Source organism: Malaclemys terrapin, chromosome 1 (genome assembly GCF_027887155.1).
Source record: "Malaclemys terrapin pileata isolate rMalTer1 chromosome 1, rMalTer1.hap1, whole genome shotgun sequence".
Lineage (NCBI taxonomy): Eukaryota > Metazoa > Chordata > Testudines > Emydidae > Malaclemys > Malaclemys terrapin.
Genome location: NC_071505.1, coordinates 153,597,262 through 153,619,502, shown reverse-complemented (window position 1 = coordinate 153,619,502; position 22,241 = coordinate 153,597,262). Strand labels below are relative to the sequence as shown.

Here is a 22,241-nt window from a genome sequence, read left to right as displayed (position 1 = left end):
TTTATTCAAAGAACAGGTACAGCACAAACAGCAGCTACAGTGCAACACTACCACACACACACACCCCTCACCCACCAGTACGAGTACCTGGGAGGGATCATTTCCAAGGTTAAAGGGGGAGTTCACCTTTCAAGACTCATTCAAACAAAAGGAAGTTTAATAGGCAGCAGGTTTAAAACAAACAAAACACAACACAGTGCACAGTTAGCCTGTGGAACTCCTTGACAGAGGATGTTGTGAAGGTCACAACTATAACAGGGTTGAAAAAAGAACTAGATACGTTCAAGGAGGATAGGTCCATCAATGGTTTTAGCCAGGATGGGCAGGGATGGTGTACCTAGCCTCTGTTTGCCAGAAGCTGGAAATGGGCGACAAGGAATGGATCACTCAATAATTGACCTGTTCTGTTCATTCCCTCTGGGGCACCTGGCATTGGCCACTCTTGGAAGACAGGATACTGGTCTAGATGGACCTTTGGTCTGACCCAGTATGACCGTTCTTATGATCTTACTCAGATTTTTCTCTCTGCTGAGTGGGCCAGTCATTGTCAAATGTAATAGGGTTTATGATATGGACACATATCCACTAGGAACTGATGGCCATCTCGTGTTTTCACAGTTGTCTTTTGGTAGTAACTTCCCTTCTGTGCCAGCCACCTTTGGATTTGAACCAGCAACCTTATCTTATTTCTTGTCCCCTCGTTCCATTGGTCTCCTAATTGTGACTTCCTTTTCTTCCCGATTGGATGGGAATCTAGAGGGAGCGCAGGAGAGAGCACTAACTAGGGTCTCTGAAAGAAGCTCAAGATCAGTCAAGTGAAAGGTGAAGATTTCTTCCGCCACACAGTGATTGCACCCATGCAAGGATAAATCTGGCTCATGATTTCTATTGTAGGCAGAGCTGGGAGTGCCATCTGCAGTTAAGGCTGTCTGAGTTTTCCCATTATACTTCCCAGTTGTTTAGAACTTTGCCAAACTTTAACAATTTGGACTGAAATTTTCCATTCCAGGTGTCTGCCTCAGGCTGAATTTCTTTTGGGAAATTTCAGCCAAAACAGCCATTTCCAAGGACAAGATTAGGGGACAATGCCTTGTTTTGCCAATGTTAACAAAATCTCACAACCATTTTGTTGAGTATCTCTAGCACCTTCATGCTTTGAAGCAGGAACTTGAAATTTGGCTATGTTAAGAATGCATCATTTACTGTCCCTTTGAAAATCTGCCCAAATTTGGCTGAATTAGAAGTCTCTGAAAAACCTCTGTTTGCACATGCTCTGTAGAGGTTTGAGAGAGTTTGACAGCTAAATTCTCTCCATCTGCACTGGACATGTTCCACATCCCCTCACAGCTCCTTCCTGCCAACCAGGCACGCATGCACCTCCCACAAAGTAACTGAGCCTGCTCCATTCAGGGACTGTCCGGATGAGCAGGACTTTCCTTGCACTTGCTCCTGTGTGTACTTCCAATGCACTCCCTCCGCCCAAACCTAGTAGCACCAGGTAGTGAAGAAGAGAAGGAAGAAACATCTGACTAGAATGCAGGAGACAAGGAATAGGGGGAAGTTGTGCTTAACCTGGGGTCTGATTCACAGAAGTGCTGCTCTGAACATATAAAGTGCTAATAATGTGAAGGACTGAAAAATCAGGCCCCAGGGTCTCAAGTTGGCTACCCAAAATTAGTGGACACTTCTTTTCCTTTGTCTCTCCGTGCCTCATTTCTGGCCTATAAAATGTGGACAACTTACACCACCTCATCTCACACAAGTGTTGTGAAAATGAATTTTAGTGGTTGTAAAGCACTAAGATATTACAGTGGGTGCAGCACAGAAAGCCCAGGAGAGAATTCAGTGAAGTCAATGCAGGGTTTAGATTGTGAGCAGTAAATAATTTGTGGGTGCCCACATTGACTGAGGAGGGTAAAAAGGAATATTGAATAGCTACCCATTTCAGAAGCACCATTTTTCCTGAGCACTTCATAAAGGAGGAGTCCTGTGGAAAAAAAACAGTATGTGATCCTGTCAATAAAGAGGGCATCATTTTACATACTAGCGTTGCCACATGTCCAGGATTTCCCAGGATTGTCCCTTTTTTGAGGTAGCCGCCCCAGGAAATCTGTAAGGGGGCTCAGTACATGCTGCTAGCGGGCCAGTTTTATGGGTTCAAAAGCGTCCTGGATGTCCTGGGGGGTTTTGTACCTCAGAGGTGGCAACCCTACTGCATACATGCAAGGGGGCCGAAGGCAGGCTGCACAGGCAACTGTAAATCTGGCATTTCCTAACTTTTGAGTGATTAATTTTGCAACCTTAATAATGTTCTTTTCATGATTTTTTTTCAAGGTAATATGGTAACAATATTAGGACAACGTGAATAAGTAATGAGAAAAGCTTTTTGTAAAAAAAATCCAGAGACTGCCCCTAGCTTTCCCCTTCCAAAAAGGAACAGAGATCGGTAAGTTTCAAACTTTCCTCCACCATGTGTGCTTTTATCTGTGAGACAGCAGACCTTTGACCACAGTCCCTTATTCTTTGTCACTTGGTGAACCTGTCCACCAGAATATCACAGCGTAATCCACCCACATCCTGTTAGCATATAGGATTTCCTTAGGGTTACTGTCACCGGAAAGCTATGTATCTAGTTTTCTAGAAAAGGTTCTTATATAGCCTCATTCCCCTAGTATCTAAGTGCTTCAACGATCTGTAAAGTTTTTATCCTCACAACATCTCTAGGATCAGGGGCGGCTCCAGGCACCAGCGCAGGAAGCACGTGCCTGGGGTGGCAAGCCGCAGGGGGCAGCCTGCCGATCGCTGTGAGGGCAGCAGTCAGGCTGCCTTCGGCGGCATGCCTGCAGGAGGTCCTCCAGTCCCGCGGTTTCGGCAGCAATTCGGCAGCGGGTAGGCCAAATGCACGGGACCAGCGGACCTCCCGTAGGCATGCCGCCGAATTCGCGTTACCACAGGATTAATGATGTTTTCCCCTTTGGTAAAGTTCTGTGAAATCTATAGATCACCATAAAATAATTATTATTGATTTTAGAGGAATACTGATTAGCCCTTTGGGATCATACACACAAAAGCCTCTCAGAAACCTGCTCTACAGAGCTCTATAGTGGCTCTCAACTTTTCCAGACTCCTGTACCCCTTTCAGGAGTCTGATTTGTCTTGTGTACCCCCAAGTTTCACCTCACTTAAAAACTACTTGCTTACAAAATAAGACACAAAAATGCAAAAGTGTCATAGCACACTATTACTGAAAAATTGCTTACTTCCTCATTTTATAAAATAAATCAACTGGAATATAAATAGTGTACTTACATTTCAGTGTATAGTATGTAGAGCAGTATAAACAAGTCATTGTCTGTATGAAATTTGAGTTTGTATGGACTTCACTAGAGCTTTTTACGTAGCCTGTTGTAAAACTAGGCAAATATCTAGATGAGTTGATGTACCCCCTGAAGACATCTGTGTACCTACAGCAGTGTGTGTGCCCCTGGTTGAGAACCACTGCTTTCGATGGTCATTCAGCAGTGTTACTTGGGCCTGTTGGGAGTACAACATTCAAATCCCATGCAGGAGAACTGGCATAAAAAATGCCCCGGCCCTCTGTTCACTCTTGTCACCTTGTTGCTGTTTGTATCCTCCACCTACTTATGTTAGGGTTACCATATTTCAGCAAGCAAAAAAGAGGACGGGAGGAGCCCCGCCCTAGCCCCGCCCCCCGTTCCTTGTCCCCTGACTGCCCCCTCCTGGGACCCCTGCCCCTAACTGCCCCCCAGGACTCCACTCCCTATCTAAGCCTCCCTGCCTCTTGTCCCCTGACTGCCCCAACCCTTATCCACCCCCCCACCCCCAGACAGACCCCTGGGACTCCCATGCCCCATCCAACCACTCCCCACCCCCTGACAGCCCCCCCCGAACTCCCAACCCATCTAAAACCCCTCTGCTCCCTGTCCCCTGACTGCTCCGATCCCTCTCCGCACTCCTGCCCCCTGACAGCCCCCCCCAGAACTCCCAACCCATCTAAACCTCTCTGCTCCCTGTCCCCTGACTGCTCCGATCCCTCTCCCCACTCCTGCCCCCTGACAGCCCCCCCCCGAACTCCCAGCTCCCCACCCCCCTGCTCCTTGTCCCCTGACTGCCCCTTCCTGGGACCCCTGCTCCTAACTGCCCTCCAGAACCCCACCCCTAAGCCTCCCTGTTCCTTGTCCCCTAACTGCCCCCTCCTAAGACCCCCCCAACTGCCCCCCAGGACCCTACCCCCTACCTGTACCCTGACTGCCCAAAACTTTCTCCACCCCCCCCCCAAAAGCCACCCCCCCCGTTTCTTGACTGCCCCCTCCAGAACCTCCCTGCCCCTTCTCCTGCCCCCCCTTACCCTGCTGCTCAGAACAGGGTGTTGGGCTCTGTGCGAGCCGAGCCAGACACGTGGCTGAGCTCCCCAGCACAACAAAACCCGGTCCCTGGCCCTGCACAGTGCTGCCGGACCGGGTTGCAGGAGAGGCCAACTCAGAATGCAGGGCGGCTCCGGCTCCTCTACAGCTGCTCAGGAGTCCAGCCCGGGATTTTTCTGCAGCCCTCCCAGCCGCTCACTCTGCCGGGGGAGGGGGAAATCCCGGACATTGTGAGTGCTTTACAAATTCCCCCCGGACGCTATTTTTAGCGCGAAAAGGAGGACATGTCCGGGTAAATCCGGACGAATGGTAACCCTAACTTATGTTCATGCCTTTTTAACGTTCCTCCTATGACTGGAATGACTTCCCTCTTCTTACACACCATGCATCCTTCCTTGCCTTCTCTCTCCAAATCCCTCCCCGTCACTTTGCTTTGCACCACTGACCTCCTTCTGCTCTAGGGCTGCCTGCTTCTCTCCTCTTACCATATCTCCAGCTACATTTTTAACAGACTATGCAGCTCACGTTACTTTCATAATATGCCCCTCAGGTCTCTGTCCTAATGGGCAATGTAAAAGGCTCTAGGGCCTGTTTTTCTGTCACTCTGTAGCTTGTGCTGTCATTTAGGCTAAAACAAAGCAAGTGTGAAACGCTCCCACAAACAGAATAGTAACATTTTTACACCCACTTTGTACTGGTGCAAACACCAGCACAAGCAGCAGAGCCGCAGAGAGTCAGGAGCCTGATGTGTTATGTTTCTCCATGCACAAGGTGCAAGCAGATACTTCTGGCCTGAATTACTTATTTGAGGAGAACAGTAAAGTGTCCAGGATGAGAGAACTCAGTGCCTTCCTTCATGGGGACTTTGTGCTCTGAACTGAACACAAAATGACCACCCTTCTCTTTATGCTGCAGAGCCCTTCAAGGTTCAAGGGTGATTGCAGAGAAAACAAAAAGTGTAAGAGTCACACAGCCAAATAAAGCAAGGGGTTTTAAGGGAAAAGAGTACAAGTTTCACGCTGAAATCCTCCTTTCTGCTTGGGTTAACCCCTGCTAGCCCTACACACCTGCACATGAGGGGTGTTTCTCTCCTGATTAATCCCATCTGTAAATAATCTCCCTCCACCCTCACCTGACCTTTAAGGATGAAATGCAATTGAAAAGTTGTTCCTCAAAAGTGGGGCTCAGCAGGAATGTCTGCAACCCCACTCCCCCCACATCTTTTCCCTGCCGGTGCCTGTGGTATGTCCCAGTTATCCAGTGCGTAAGAGTGTTTTGGGCAGTGGGGGAATGTTACAAGGGGTCGCAGACTGGAAAAAAATTAATACATTAAGAATCAAACTAGGTCCCTGAGGGGTGCCCGTTAAGCAAAGCAACTACTCCCAGATTCTGATAGCAGCCCCACTTATTTCAGTCCACTTTGTGCACTGCTGTCATGTGAGAGTGCGCCTCTCGTCATTGCTTTTCCACTCACCGCACAGTACCAGTGAGAGGCAAAGTACCTCTATCTGGGGAAGTGGGGGGGTGAGGGGATCCATCATCTGCTTTTTATAGGGTCCCTAAATTAATAAGCCTTTTTCACTTCTCTTTGATCAGCAGATGAAAGATAAAGGGTGTGAGGTAAAAAGTTTGGGGACTGTAGAGGAGCGGACTCACCCCTGTGGCGCCTCCTGCTGGTCGTCTCGGGAATTAGCTTTTCCAGCATCCTGGAGCACCCCCTGCAGGCCGGTGATCCGCCTGTCCTCTGGCCCCTGTGTCCCTCCTGGACCCTGGTGCCCTTGTATCTGGGGTGCTGCCCCCTGGCAGTACACCCCTCAGTACTAGGGTCTCCCCTCCCTGGGGAACCCCCACCCACTATCCCTACCTTACCTATGGATGAATTTCACAATGCATGACAGAAAGGGGCCATGACCAAGACACACTGCAGTGGAGGGTCAAAGTGAAGGAGCTGCGGAACGCCTACCACAAGGCACGGGAGGCAAACCGCCGCTCTGGTGCTGTGCTCACAAGCTGCCGGTTCTACAAAGAGCTGGATGCAGTTCAGTAATGGTAACTTTCCCATTCCACTGTGCCCCCATGGGAGTGGGATGGGGGGAGCATTGATGCACACAGGTGAGCCATAAAGGGGCCAGGGCGGAAGCTGCAGTCTTGGAGAAGACCCTCCCTTGATTCCCTGCTCACCCTCAGCAGCAAGATATCTTCCATAATGATCACATCCTGTGGAAAGTGTGGGGACAGGAATTATTATCAGCAGGGCCGGCTCCAGGCACCAGCCCACCAAGCATGTGCTTGGGGCGGTGCCTAGAGGGGGGCGGCACGGCAGGGCCCAGGCTGGGCTGGCCGCCCTCCCCCCCGGTGCTCCGGCGGGTCGGGGAGAGCGGGGCTCCGGCCGGGCTCGCCACCCTCCCCCCGGTGCACTGGCCGATCGGGGAGAGTGGAGAGCCACGGCGGGCTCGCTGCCCTCCCGCCGGGGCTCTGACCGCCGGGGAGAGCGGAGAGCCCCGGCCGGGCTCTCCGTCCTGCTCCCGGCGCTCTGGCCGCCGGGGAGAACGGAGAGCCCCAGCCGGGCTCTCCTCCTGGCGCTCCCGCCAGTTGGGGATTGCGGGCCCGCGGCTGGGCTCGGCGGCCTCCCCTGCCGCGCTGAGGGTGGGGGGGCGGCGGGTGGCTTTTTTGCCTAGGGCGGCAAAAAAGCCAGAGCCAGCCCTGATTATCAGGCCCTCCTACAGTGCTGGCTCTTCCCAAGAGCCACGTGCCCAGTGTACAGCAGGGTCCGGCAAGAGTGATTTACTCTGCCCCTGCGGCTACTCACCATTTGGGTGTCTTGTGGCTCACATGTTTGCCTGTGGTCAGCCAGTTAGTGACAGGTGTGCGAGTACTGGCTGTGTTTTAAAACACTGAATCAGTGTTGTGTGTGTTGCAAACAATACTGCTTCTGTAAAATGTTGCGTTTAAATTTCACAGATAGGACCTTGGGAGCCCAGCCTCCCTCTTTGTTATCGGTGGCTGGATGGCTGCACAGAGTTAGAAAGTGGCCAAGAAGAACTAAGGAGGACTTTCTGCGTGATGTTATGATGCATCAGAGAAACAGGAATTGAAGGAGTGGTGGGACAGCAAGAAGAGGGACCGAAAGGAGAACACGGCACACCAGAATGAAGCCACGGAGAGGCTCTTAGTTATGGAGCACCAAGCAGACACACTCTAGGCGATACTAGCACTTCAAACCGAGCAGCTCCACACCCGCCCTCTCCTGCAGCCGCTGTCGCAAAACTCTTTCCCATGCCCCCCCCAGACACTGCCAACACACTCTTATCAACCTCCTGGCTCCAGTCTATACTCGCAGCATTCCACTCCTCCCCCCTCACAGTCCAGCAGTGCGGACTCCCACTAACCACTGCACTCAACACCCATCCCTCTGCAGTTTGGCCCTGCTGAAGTACAGTACCCGCTGCATTGTACTCCAAAGGAGAAGGTTGGATATGATCTTGGACATACACAAATCTTCAGCCGTCCTGGGACCCCTCCCCCTCCTGGGACCTTCCCTTCCCCCATCCCCCTCACTGCTGCTGGGTTTTTTGTTTGATTCTCTCTTCCAGTTGCCTTGCCTGCCTCTATGTTCATGTCTAGCTCCTCTTCAAGTCCCCTGGGCTTCTGCATCAAATTCAAGCTCCTTTTCCTTCATGAACAAGGCTCGGTAATACTTAGATCTTCCCTAACTCTCTTTCCACCCTGGTCTCTTAATGTGTCTCCAATCAACCACCCCCTTCCTGTCTCTCTCCCACTCTCTGAGATAATCATGTTATCTGCTCACATGCATTAGTGGTTTCTAGATTAATGGTAATCACTCGGGAAATAGACCTGAACAGCAGCGGGGGAAGCTCAGTGAAAACCTCGGCTCAATGCACTGTGGAGGTCTAAAAAGCAAACAAAATATTTAAATGTAGAAGGGATGGAATGGAAAATATTATAAAACAATGGTATGTCCTCCTATGCAGTACTTTGCTCAGTTCTGGTCCATGAGGATATAGCAGAATTAGAAATGGGACAGTGGCAGAGGCAAAAATGATTAGAGACTTATGTGTGAAGAAAGACTGGAACTGTTTACTTCAAAGGAGATGATCAAGATGGAATATAATACAGATACATATATACAAAATAACAAATGGTATACTTAAAGTACATTGAGTGTTTCTATTCACCTTCTCTCATATTACTAGAACAAGGGGCATTCAATTAAATTACATTTAAAACTAATAAGAAGAAACATTTGTTAATTTAACAGAGTTTACCCATGGACCTTATTGCCCAATGATATTATTGAGGCCAATTGCTCAGGACTAGACATTTTAAGGGTACTGAGAACATCCACAATAACATTGGGCAGGATAAAAAAAATTATAAGTGAGATAAATTGTCACGCTTCCAAGCCTAAACTACCCCTCACTGGCAGAGATTAGGAAGATTAGGGACAGGATAATCCATAATGTCCATTATGGGATTTCTTGCACCTTCCTCTGAAGCAGTTAGTACCAGATACTGTCAGGATGGTGGACTATATGGACCACTGAACTGATCTGTTATGGCATTCTTATCTAGCCAAGAAGTGTTAAAGTAACCACAAAAAATACAGCCCAAAGTCATGGGCCTGACAAAACACATGCCGGCCTCTCTGCTCAGTCTGTTTTAGTTACAACTGTTACTCCCAGGAGGCAGCTGCCAAGCTGGGAAGGCTAAAGAACTTGTGTCCAAAGCTAAGTAAAATATAGAAGCCTCCCCCCCCTTCAGTACACATTCTTTCCTCTGAGGTCTGAGTGGGCCTCTTTGTTTAAGAGCAGGATTAAGGCCCTGATCCTAACAGGGACAGAGCACATCCTGCGGAGCAATTATTAAAAGAGGTCTTTGTAGAGATGGTCCCTCTCTGACAGTAAGCCCAGGCTTGAAGAATATGCTTCATTTTTACTCAATTCTGAGCTCTGCCGTGGAGTTTATCTTCACACATCAGCACTGCGAGGAGAGCCAATGAACGGAAGGCAGAGCTGCTCAATCTGCTTCCTCAATGTTCGCTTTGGCTCTCAGCTCAGGAAACCTAGTGCTATGAAAAGGCAGAAGAAGGAGCCTCTCCATCTCCCAGGAGATAATCAGTCAGGAGCAGGTGGAGTTGGGGTGGAGGAGAGGTGGGGAAGTGGAAGAGGGAACAGAGACACTGGCTGGCAAGGACACGCTGTCACAGAGGGAAGCTCCCCACATCTGCAGCTGGGCTTACAACAGGATGGATGGAGCGAGCGAGCTGTGTGAGCGATGAAAGCAAAAGCTGACATGAATTGTGTTGGGAAGACTTTTTGTGCCTTCGTTCTGCTCACCATCGCTGTGGCCATGGTAACAATGGGTAAGTTGGACTTCTCTTTGGGACCAAGCAGCTGCTATGGATAGAGGGAAGGGGAATGTGTTAGGATGTTTCCATCACGTAAATGCTGTACTTATCAGTGCTGCTTTAATTAAAGGACACAGTTGATTATGTATTGTTACTGGCATCTTAGACCTGCTTTTCATCCACTACATCTGCCTGTGATCACCAGGCCTGTTGTCACTAGTAGGGTGACCAGATGTCCCGTTTTTAAAGGGACAGTCCCGTATTTAAGCCCTCCTGCAGATGCCCCGACTTTTCCTTATAAACGGGCAAATTGTCCCGTATTTTCTGTCTCACCCCGCCTCCCCATCAGTACTGGTGGGTCCTGCTGCTGGCTGGATCCCTGCTTCCCAGCTGCCTGCCCACCAGTGGTGAGTGGGGGGTCCAGTGGCTGACAATGGGGATGGGTGTGCAAGGCTGGCAGTGGGGCAAAGCTGCAGTTCATGGGGCCAGCTGCTCCCCGTGCTGGTCTGTCAGCGCAGTCCTCACTGTGTGCCAGCCCTCTGCCTTCAGGTCCCCTGCCCCCTGTCCCGTTTCTGGCCAGCACTGGCTGCGCGCTGTGTTGACTGTTGAGTTGCAGGCAGAAGCCAAGTGGCGGCCAGTTACGTATCGCCTCTGCTGCCCAGCCATTGGCCCTTTACGTGGTCCCCATCTCGCTGTCCTCTCCCTGCTTTCTCCCTTCACCCACACCAGCCCCGCTGCTCCTCCACTTCCCTCCTCCGATCCCCCCATGGGGCACATCCTGCTCCCAGCGCTGTGCAGAGAACCAGCCCCTGGTCAGAGCGCTGAGCTCATCAACAGCCTGGCAGGCAGGCGCCTTCCTTCCCCCACTGCCTCTGGCTGAGCCGGTGCCCCAGGAAAGCCCAAGACTCTCCGGCCCAGGGAGCTGGCCAGGAGGAGCCGAGCCCTGCGTGTGCCGAAGCCCCACACAGCGCTGGCACGGGGAAGCCTCTCTGCGCCTCAGCTAAGCTCTGGAGTGGCGGGGGGAGGAGAGGAAAGCGATTTCCAGCCTGTTCACACTCCAACCCTGCAGGCTCCACAGCAGCCCCCCAGGCAGGGTCTTACATCCGCTTTACCCACCCCCACCCACCTCCCAACCCTGGTTCTGCCCCCAGGGAGCGGGAGGCTGCTCCATCCCCTAGGCACCCTCCCCTGCTGAGCCACTTCTCTGGCTGGGTTCGCTGAAGCCCCTGCAGTCAGGTTCTCTCTGAGCACTGGTGCACAATGCATCCTTAGGGCTTAACCCCTTCCTGCCTGCAGTGTAGCCAGGGAAAAGCAGGTGGCTGGGTTATGTTCGTGGCCAGCAGCAGCATGGATGTGTTAGCTACTTTTCGACACTGTGCAGGCAGGAAGGGACAAGCTGCTACAGGCCACAGGGGAGCGGGGAAGGGGGAGGAGATGAGCTCTCTATTGCAACAATACTCGCTGTGCATGAAGCATCTTTTAGCCATTTTGAACAGATTGTGAAGAGGTGTATTGTCAGCAACTAATCGGATAGAGACTCTTAGTTTCCCCTCGACGTTAGTGAGCTAATTTGAAAGTTATATTCCTATTTTTCCTTATACAAAGGTTCTCAGGCAAGAAATTCCATCAGATCTGATACTGAGCCCGGTCAAGAAAACAATTTAAGTGCTGGCAAGAAGCAAGATTTCCGGAGCTCACGAAGTCCAAACCTTCATAATGGCAATATACTTCCTGATCGAATGGCCATCACTGAGTGGTTAGGAAAGAGAGGGTGGCCTGGTGCCGCACAGTACTGGCATAACTCAGAGCACTGAGACATCCACCATCCTGTGAGAGAATTGGAAGGAGAAGTTAACCCTATACTTGGGGTTGAATCCTCTCATCCTGCAAAAAAATCTCATTATTATTAATCATTATTTGTATTATGGTACCATCTAGATGCCCCAGTCATGGAGCAGGGCCTCACCATGCTAGGCGCTGGACAAACACAGAACAAAGAGATGGTCCCTGCCCCAAGAAGTATAAAATCAAAGTGAATAGTTCTGCATAGAGAATCTTCATGGGGTAAGAGAATGGGATCCGCAGGTTTTAAGGCTCTATGGGTAGGACTGCAGCCCATGGGCTGTAGCAGCATCAAGGCCTGCTGGACCACCACTATACAAGGGATGGGTTTGGTTGGAGATCCACCTACTAGACTCCTCCATCCACTGGCATGTCACTAACTCACACCTAAAGCTGCCCAGCCCAGGGGTTGGTGATGCTGATGATTCAGCCATGAAAATAAGTTGTACTGGACTTCATATGCATTTTATATCCAGAATAGAAACTCTAAAAGGAGATGGGGGAAGGGCAGTTCCTTATTTGTTCTCTGCAATCGCAGGACAAATTTGCTCAGCTTAGCAGTCATAAGATTTTTCTAACTGCCAGCTCCACAAATTTCACCTGGGATCTGAAAATGCAGCTGGGTTCTTTGTTCATCTTCCTCCACCATCGATAGTAAAGACTATTTCACTGAAACTTGACTGAGAGTTTTGTCAATGCTCAGTGAGGCAGAATAGACCCCAGCTCGCTCTCCTGTGTCTGTATGGGCTTTGCAGGCCTAAGAAGACTACAAACTCGTTCTTATCAGAGAAGTGACCTGATAAATATCAAATACAAACATTCAAATTTGGTTTTCAATAACATCAGTGTAAATCTGGCATAACACCACTAAAATCAAAGGACCTAATTCAGATTTACTCAAGTGTAGCAGGGCACAATTTGGCCTTGAGAGGGTAGAGGAGGAAAGATATGTTGAATAGAAACTATTTTCAAAGTTGGACTGTTTTTCTAGGATAACTGAATCTACACTAGGGCTTACTCTGGCATAGCTATATTGGTAAAAAATAATCACACCCCTATCTGACATAGCTACCGCAGTATAAGTTTTATGTATACACTAATCTTTAGCATACAGCTCCTGCAAGGATTTTCTGATTCTGCTGAGTTCCAGCTACTCCAAGATGGCAGTTTAACTCCCATTGTGGCTGGAGCAGCAGGAGGTGGCTCAGAAACGTCTAACTTCTCCTGATTTGTGCTTACGCCAAGGGCAGTACAGAACAGTTGCACTGCTAATGTTACTCCTCCCCATCATTCATTTGCCTCACAATTGCAGCCAAAGCAAGAAGAAGAAAAAAATAAAGTTACCCCAGGAGCTCCTCCAGTATGGGTGTGCCCTGCATCTCAGTCAGGCTCCACTCTGCAATAACATCTTTATACTGAAACTTGGCAGTGATTGCAGTAGGGAGCAGGTTCTTTGGAGTATGGGAGCAGAGAGGTTAATCCTATGGACTGGTGGCAAAACCAAAAGTCAGGTTATCAGTCACCATTTAAAGCTATGGATGCAAGAAGATGGGTCTAGTACCTGCAGAGGTGGGATCTTACTATGGAATATTATATAATACTAGAGATGTTACCCCAGAGATCCAAGGTTATAATGACATTCTGGGTGACCTTTTCAAGTGTCCTTCTCTTCCTGCATCTTTTCTAGATGACAGAGTATCTAAAATAGCTGGTTCCAGCATTAATCTGAACTGTAGTAACGTTTCAGTGGTGGATCTGGTAGCAGTAATATGGAAGATAAGACCAAGGACTGGAAATCACTGCGCACTGGCATACAGACGTGATCTGAACAAGACAAACAGAACAAACTGCAGTGAGAGAATGGATTGGAAATATAGTCCTGAAACTGATAGTGCACTTCAGATACGGCAAGTGACACTCACAGATGAGGGATGTTATAGCTGTAAAACTTCAACCAGCGATGGAACTTTCATTCGAACCTACACTCTGACTGTATTAAGTAAGTAACAGTTTCTGACGTCTTTAATTGTCTGCACAATCAGATTCATGCCTGACACATAAACCTCCCCTCCTCTTAGAAAGTTGAGAATATAGGCTCAGAGAACTCCAAGAACTAAGGAGTTCAGGATGTCTGCCGGATTAATCCCCTTATGTGAATTCATTCTGGTCTCTTCTCACATCCAACTTCTTTACATTCTGGTCCTCCTTTCCCACCACAAACCTTTCTCGTGGTTTCTAGGGCTGGAAAGGTTGGCCATGAGCTATTTTTCCACCTGATCTTTGGCTATTTGGTAGAGGGGCTTCTGTACAAACACCCCCAGCCCAAGCCATCCCCCCAGGAAACTGCTTTTCAAAAGTTAATTTAGGCCCAGATCCTGAAAAGTATTTAGACTCCCAACTTCCACTGATTTCAATGGATGTTAGGAGCCTAAATACCTTTGAGAATCTGAGCCGTCGTGCTTGTGAGAAATTCCAGCATGAAGTTCTGGAGACTGAAATCCTCTCTCCACAGAACATGTATAGCAAACAAGTCAATGCACCTTAAACCCTACTTAGTGAGGCCCCTTTTAGGAATAATGATAGTTCAGTCCCCCCGTGTTCAATTGTTCTTTGGTTTCTCTTCTGAGACTGGATGCCCATTGGCGAGTGTAAACCAAGTCTGTTAGCACCAGGACTGAGGTCAGCTCGGTTCACTACAGCAGATAGTAATGACTTTCAATTACTGCAAACCTGATCTGGTTTAGAACTGATGAGCTACAAGTAAAAGGCTAATAGAGCCTATTACTAACCCCCTGGGACATCCAGTTCCTCCTATCCTACCCCTGTAACATTTCTGCCTCAAGCATAAAGAGACTATTTACTAGGAACATCATTAGTGCATTAGCTTGTGCACAACAAAGGAGGATGACCGTGGTGACCCACCTGACACAAGGGCAGTAACTAGATCAGAATACTGAAAGTTCGCCAGGTAATTTTGGAAAGACTATATCAAATGATATAACCATAAGAATTTACTACTGCAAAATTAACTAAAACAGAGGGGAAGAGCGAGACAAAGACACCCCAAGGATAAGAAATATACGCACACCCCTGTGTTAACTACTGCCGGGGATCAGCAGCAGATGACACAAAATGTAGATCAGGATCCAGAGCTGAAGTTTTTGGATATGCAGTTTTGGATTCAGGCCCATTTCTACCCACCATGCCTGAGAAACTGACATGAGTGGGTGAGATTGTTAGGAGTCATGACGACAAGACAATGCAGTGGAACCTGGGTGATAGATGAGCTCCTGGTCCCAGCCATTTGCTTTGTGGGGTGGAGCTGGGAAACTTGGTCAGTCAAAACAGTTGAAGGAAAGGGCCTACAGGAATGCACCTTTGCTTATTGTGGTTCCCAGCCATCCTCCTCTCGGCTGTTTTCCCTAATTCCCACTTTAGCCCTCAACATTCTCTGGTTCTGAAGTGATACAGGTTCTTTTCTTTTGTTTTTGTTCCAACTTGACAGCAGAGGGTGTCTGAGAGCTTATATGTCTCAAACTGAACCAGGATAAATTGCCATGTGAGGAGAGGGTACTTCATTTCCCCAAAGCCGTGTCTCAGAATCTTATCTATGGTAGTCCAAATGGTACACTAAGGTTTTCACTCACCCCCTCATCCAAGGGATACCCCTATTTCAAGAGCTGTAAGGACTCCACGTTATCTATTTTGTCGTAGCAGGTGTTTGCTATTTATTGCAATACTATCTCCATGCCCATTCTCCTCTTTCTGCGATGTTCCTCTTGTATAGGAATGAGGAAAGTTGCCATTCCACGTGCAGCAAACTAACTTCAACTCTTTCCCCTTTCTCCTGTCCTGCAGTCCCTCCTGTGGTGACCTTGACCTGTGACAGTAAAGAGACCGCTGTGTGCAAAGCAGCTGCAGGGAAACCAGCTGCACAGGTCTCTTGGGACCCAAACGGAGATCCCAGGACCGAGCTTGAAAATCACAGAAATGGGACAGTGACTGTGCTCAGTATATACAGCCCTAGAGAGACCAGTATAACCTGCCTGGTCTCTCATCCGGCTTGGAACACGAGCCAATCCAAGGAATGCCCATCAGGTAAGAACACATCTCTTTTCTCTATTTAGTCTTCATTCATAACTGATAAACTATGTGCTCCTCTGTTCACCAGCTCCAACAAATATTAGTGAGACTGTTGAGGTTGTGGCAGGGGCCATGCAAATTCAGCCGACCATTCCAGTTTGCTTCATAAAATGTCTAGAGAGGGAAATCTATCAAAGCTGCAGAAATACTCTCTACAATTTAAGACTGAAGTGGGCCCTTTTTCTTATCTCCTTTCCATACAAATGTCTAACCTGGGGGACTGGGTCGGTTAGGGGACTGTTCGATGGCTATGGAGCCTTTCACGGTGACGTCACCAGGTCACATTTGGCCCAGCTTGGTAGTGACCAAGAGTCAGTGACATGTGTGATATCATGACTTGGGCCATGAAGACTCAACTATCCTACTCCCGCCCTGGAGGTGCTCCCTCTAGGCCAGGGTTGTGGTACTTTATTGGGAGTGGGGAGGCATTGATGGGACCTGAGTCACAACTGTCACTTGCTTGTATGGACAAGACGTTCAGCTGCAAGAGAAGCATAAATAAAATTTGTTGGGATGCAAATACGAATCCTGCCACCGGGATTGTGAAAGGAGAAGGGGAGGAGAGCACATTCTAGTGTCTGGACACCTTAAAATGGGTAACAGTCTCATAATCTGAACAGTAAATGGCTGTTATCTGGACTGTTTTATTTATTTTCCTTGCTCTTTTGCTTTGAAGTCATATAGGAGATAGCTTGAATGGTGAGATATGCAGAGTCCTTCAGAGCAACATGACCTAGTAGTTATAGTGCATGATTGGCCATTGGGAGATATGGGTTTCATTTCCAGATTGAAATCTCCAGGCATGACCTTTGACAAGTTATTTAACCTTTTTGCCTCAGTTTCCCCTTCTGTCAAGTGGGGATACTACTTATTTTACAGGCAGGCTGTGAGGTATAATTAATATTTAAAGCACCTTGTGATCCTCAGGTGGACACAATAAAGGAATTGATCAGTGAGGAAATAATTGAAATGGTGATTCTCCCTATTTAGAAAATCATGATTCTCTCTTATTAGAAAATGGAAACACATTTCTTCCATATTTCGCCATCTCTGTTGGTCTCCAGGGCATCTTCTTCATTCTGGCTTTCATTTTCCTCTGTAAGGTTCACCGTGGCAGGTATGTATGACATGTCACTAAGGAATCAGTTTGTCTAGAGCTGAGCGGAAACTTAAGGTGTTGTTTGATATCAGATCAAATGACATCCAAGCATCTCTGATTCTGTTACGTTCACACAGGATGTGGCATGATGCGGCACAAAGAGGCACGATGTATCTAAGTGAATGATACACTGGTGGAGGGGGTGGGCATGGGACACATAAGATGCTACCCCCTGTGTCCAGGGAAGCTTCCTGTCAGTACGGAGAGCTGGCAAAGTAAAAGCTGTTCTCTACGAACTACAGAATCTCTCAATCTGCTTCTTTGAGTCAGCACTTTGGGTGATCGGTTTCCCTACCAGACAGATGTCACCCAGCTCTGGAGGACGGAGCAGGACTGTCCTGTCAGAAGGTTAATAAAGCTGAATCCAGCAGCAGAATCTTTATTCCTTTGTTGCGCAAGGGATGCTGCTGGCTGGAGCTACTCTTCAGTTCCATCAGACCTTGCTTAAACGCGTCAGAAGGATGCAGTGCCAGGGTAAAACAGCAGGGAGCGTTGTATTTAAATATAGACAATTTGTAACTGGGACGTTCTTTTCCTGGTGTAGGTGGTATTCCAGGAGAACCCCTCACTCAGCTCCTCTCCCCCCTAGTCCAAGCTCCAACTGCTTAGCCTCATGTCCTCCTCCTCCCTCAGAAGGGGATTAGTTCATGTAGAGTAAAGTTTATGTTAGGATATAGATATTCAGGCCTGTCTGTAAAGGCCTATACTTTAAGAATGTAGCTGTATTCTTATCACTTAGCTAGTTATAGAGATATAAAAGAAAGAATCAACATCACTGACTGTCCGTGTAAGGGCCTTCTCGTACTGTGACAGTCTGAGGCTCTGTTCTTAGGCGAAGTAAGGCCTTTGGCTAAGCAGCAGAGGCAGCCATAAGCTGAGAAGTGAACGGTCACATCCTCACATTGCAAACTAGTCACATGGAAAGAAGGTGCTACGGGGCTGTTAGGAATACAGTCCTGTCCTGCTATTCTTGTCACCTCCAGAGAAAGGGAAGAGCCTAGAAGATGTAAAAGGAAACTTAGTTTGATAGCATCCTGTCTGGCAAGAACTCACTTATCAATAGCTGGGATGAGAAATCCTCGCTTCTGTATTGTTTTGTATGTTTATTTGCATGGTCTCTGTCTGGTTCTGTAATTGTTTCTGTCTGCTGTATAATTAATTTTGTTGGGTGTAAACCAATTAAGGTGGTGGGAAATTATTGGTTAAATAACCATGTTACAATGTGTTAGGATTGGTTAGGTAAATTTCAGTAAAATGATTGGTTAAGGTATAGCTAAGCAGAACTCAAGTTTTACTATATAGTCTGCAGTCAATCAGGAAGTAAGGGGGGAGAATGGGAACAGGGAATGGGGGTGGGGAAATTGGAATCATGTTTTGCTAAGGGGGGAAGGGGAACAGGGAATGGGAACAGGGATGGCTCTGTGATGTCAGAGCTGGGAATGGGGACACTGAGGAAGGAAACTGGAATCATGCTTGCTGGGAGTTCACCCCAATAAACATCAAATGGTTTGTGCCTTTGGACTTCGGGTATTGTTGCTCTCTGTTCATGCGAGAAGGACCAGGGAAGTGAGAGGGTGAAGGAATAAGCCCCCTAACAGCTTACTCAGGGCAAAGCTCTTATCCATCCAGAGGACCTTGCCTCCACTATTCTGCTCTCCCAAGGGGCTCGGGGCTCCCACAGGCAGGAGTAGGGTCTTCACAAATGTAGAGTCAGGAGATCAAAACATCAGAGTCAAGAGCCACCCAGTGAAGGATCTGAGAGATGACGTTTAGCCTCCTTCTTGATGACTTGAGGAAGAAGAGGTTCATTAGTTATGGATTACAGACTCTCTCAAAACCAGGGCCCTCCTGCTCCAAGATAATGCGGTCTCAGTGGCCCAACCTAACAATGAAGGTAGAATTTGTTATACTTTTTTCTGTCTTTTTTTCCTCTTTTCCCTTCCACAGAATTTGTTGTTAATCCAAAATCCCTGAGTCTGCTCCCACACACAACATGCAGGTAAGGAAGAGGATGTAAGTCAAGATGTCAGTAAATCTGAGATGTGCTGCCAAAGTAACTGGGAACAGTTTTATATTTTAAGGGAAGCTGTCAGACTTTGCTCTTGCTGCTTTCTGCAGGTGCAATTGTGTTCCAGAAACTGTCACTTGACACAAAGCAGGACAGAGTCCATCTGCACTCCGAATATCAAGATTCAGACTTGTAATATGTGCCTGTAGCGCACTGCCACAGTCAAGACTCAAACTAGCGTTCTTGTGATTCAAAAAGCAGCAGCTCTGACACTTCTCCCTGATCGTGCCAGGAAGAGCTGGGCTGGGTTTAGCTGTGATACACCTAGTGGTTTTACAGCAAAGTGGCTGGGGGAGGGGGTTGTTTTAAAAGTTTTTCCTATTGCTCTAAATGAGAAGCAACTTTTTAAAAATTTACAAAGGAAAGATGTCATGTAACAAAATGGACTGTGAATCTGGAAATTTCTGAATACCCTTTAAGGCTCCTTTATGGCCAGAGCAGTGTAAAGAGTCCTTAGCAAAAATGAGAGCCAGACCCACACTTTAACAATAGTTAACTCTGATGTAATCAAATCATGTTACAATACAGGTGAGCTGACTAAGGACAGGAGAGGGAAGACGGGTCAGTGGTTGGAGTGCTAGCCATGGGCTCTAGTGAGCTAAAGTCAATTCGTTTGTCTACCACAGACTTCCTGTGGTGACTTTGAGCAAGTCACATAGGCCCAGAATTTTAAAGGTATTGAGGCATTTCTGCCCTCAGCAGTGCAAGATCTGATTGAGGAGCCCAAGTCTCATTTTCAAAAGGCATTTGTGCATTTAGGAGCCTATATACGATTGTACCTTAAAGACTAACAAATTTATTTGAGCATAAGCTTTCGTGGGCTACAGCCCATTTCATCAGATGCATAGAATAGAACATATAGTACGAAGATATATATACATATATATATATTTATATAACATATGGCAACTTCCACCTTTTCATGTTCTCTGTATGTATATATATCTTCGTACTATATGTTCCATTCTATGCATCTGATGAATTGGGCTGTAGCCCACGAAAGCTTATGCTCAAATAAATTTGTTAGTCTCTAAGGTGCCACAAGTACTCCTGTTCTTTTTGCGGATACAGACTAACACGGCTGCTACTCTGAAACCTAAATACTATTAATTGTTTTTGCTGACACATCATGAAATCCTCATTAGCATAGATTGGAACTTAACCTTATTTTGCAGTTTTAGCCTGGGTTATTATTTATTACTGGTTTACAATAGAACCTCTAGGAACCAACTGACATCAGGGCCCCATTTTGCTCAGTATTGTACGAAGACATAGTGAGAGGCCGTCCCCAAAGATCTTATAGTCCAAAGAGGTAAGAGACAGAGCATTGATGAGAAAACAGAGGTGAAGTAAATGTCTCCAGTTCACTCAGCAGGTCAGTGACAGAACCAGGCACTGATCCCAGTTTTGAGCCCCATTCCGCTGTGCTAGATACTAGACCATGCTGCCCTTGATGGCTCTATCTGTAAGGCAGACATGCCATCAACCGTTTCCATAGCATCAGCCGGTGATCATTCAGATATCCGTGGAGCCCTGCTCCCTGTATTTCTTACATTTAGGGGAGGGGAAACGTTGTTGCTCAGTTCACACTTTTTAAGAGTCCAGAAAGAACTTTATTTCCCAACAAATCCAGTCCTGGTGCTAATGGTTATTGCCTTGGATTTACTAGGATAGTAATGAGCAGCAGGAGTTGGAGCCGTACGCCAGCTACGTGCAGAAGGAAAACATGATCTACAACACAGTGTATGAAGTAACAGTGAGTGAAGAACTCCCACCAGGGCTCCAGTCAGCAACATGAGAATCCAGCTGGGCCTGACTCACCACCTGTGTGAAGAAGGAGAACAGGTTGCAGGGAAGATTAATGATACTGGATTCCTTCCAGAAGAGCATCTCCATCACCAAACACTTTCTTGATGAGATTCTGGGAAGCAAGGATCTGCATAGCCACTGGGTGCCTCCAAACATATCTGCCTGCTGATCAATTCCTCTTGTTTCCTCTTTCCCTTTTTGTCCCCACCTGTCCCATCCTGGGAATTGAGTAGCACTGTGAAGGCCAGAGTGACCTGCTGCCATTGGTTTCACCATGGACAGCTCTTGTGCTCACAGGTCCCCACTAGCTGCCCTGACTTCAGCAATCCAAACATCTGACATTCGCTTTTGGGCATTAGTTCTGTGTCACTTTGGGAGGAGGAGGAGGGAAACACCCACTGACCAAGTCTACTGTAATAGTAAGCGCACTGATCATTAGATGATAGACCAGCTGGGATGGGAGATCAACAGAGTATCTCCTTATCCTCCCAGTCCTGAGAAGAAACACTCTCTATTGAGGAGGTCCATTGGGTAGGAGGATGGTTCACAGACAGGCTGAATAACTTGTCAGGTCTCCCATTGAACACAAAATGTTTTCTATAGTCTGTACTTACAAGTCATTCTCATGAATCTTCTCCTGGTGGAATCTCCTCCTTCAGGAAGCACAGGCATTAACATACTGCAATAGCATAATGGTCCAGCCACTCCATTAATCTGTTTCTAACAGTGGCCAATGCCAAATATTTCAGGAAAAGAAGAAAAACACCAATAATGCATCTACTGGGATTGTGCAATAATGTACCAAGCCAGGGTAATTTCTTCCTGACCTCAGCTGGTACTCAGTTTATCTTGAAGCATAAGGCTTGCTGGCCCTTGTAATGTTTATTTTAGCTAATGTTAATTGGAGAGGGTGGTTTCAATTATGTGCTGATACCATTCCTTGAATCTTATTAAACTATTTTGTCTAAGTATAATTGCAGCACAAGGCTAATTTACCTCATATAAAAATGAGTTTATCCATTTCAAACGTGTTATCTTTTAATTTCATCAAAGTGCCTCTTGTCCTTGTGTTATGGACAGAGGTAAATAGGACAAAGCAGTTGTCCTCTCTACCTGGGGGCAGTCAGGGAGGAGGGGGTGGTTGGATGGGGTGGAGGTTCTGCAGGGGCAGTCAGGGGATGGGAAACAGGGAAGGTTGGGAGGGGATGTGGATAGGGGTTGGGAGGGCAGTTAGGGAACAGGGAAGGCTGAATAAGAGGGTGGGATTCCAGGGGGCAGTTAGGAGCGGGACTGTGACGGGTTGGATCACAGAAACCCCCTTGGGAGCTGCCACCCGATGTGCCAAGACTACCCCTGCTTCTGTTTTCCCTGCCAGCTCAGGACTCCAGCACCCTGTCTTGCTGAGCCAGACACTCCCGTCTGGCTCCAACACAGACCCAGGGTCTGAATCACTTGTCCCAAAGCTGC

At 47.7% G+C, this 22,241-nt stretch overlaps 2 protein-coding genes across 2 annotated transcripts in view; one reads left to right on the top strand and one right to left on the bottom strand.

Annotated features, from left to right (window-relative positions):
• LOC128845445 (kinetochore protein NDC80 homolog) overlaps nucleotides 1–22,241 on the bottom strand; it is an 81,467-nt gene that overhangs the window by 52,151 nt on the left and 7,075 nt on the right. The window lies entirely within an intron of this gene.
• LOC128845429 (cell surface glycoprotein CD200 receptor 1-A-like) lies at nucleotides 8,483–20,720 on the top strand. Its single transcript, XM_054044157.1, has 6 exons — nucleotides 8,483–9,768; nucleotides 13,283–13,594; nucleotides 15,454–15,693; nucleotides 16,753–16,855; nucleotides 18,845–18,896; nucleotides 20,635–20,720. Exons 1-5 carry the CDS (start codon nucleotides 9,681–9,683, stop codon nucleotides 18,855–18,857), a joined length of 756 nt encoding a protein of 251 aa, XP_053900132.1. The 5' UTR covers nucleotides 8,483–9,680; the 3' UTR covers nucleotides 18,858–18,896; nucleotides 20,635–20,720.

Bases quoted from the DNA above. Each gene is read 5' to 3' on its own strand.
- LOC128845429 (XM_054044157.1), top strand. From the start codon at position 9,681: ATGAAAGCAAAAGCTGACATGAATTGTGTTGGGAAGACTTTTTGTGCC. The intron at 9,769-13,282 runs GTAAGTTGGACT...CATCTTTTCTAG, and splicing joins TGTGGCCATGGTAACAATGG to ATGACAGAGTATCTAAAATA. The intron at 15,694-16,752 runs GTAAGAACACAT...CTCTCTTATTAG, and splicing joins ATCCAAGGAATGCCCATCAG to AAAATGGAAACACATTTCTT.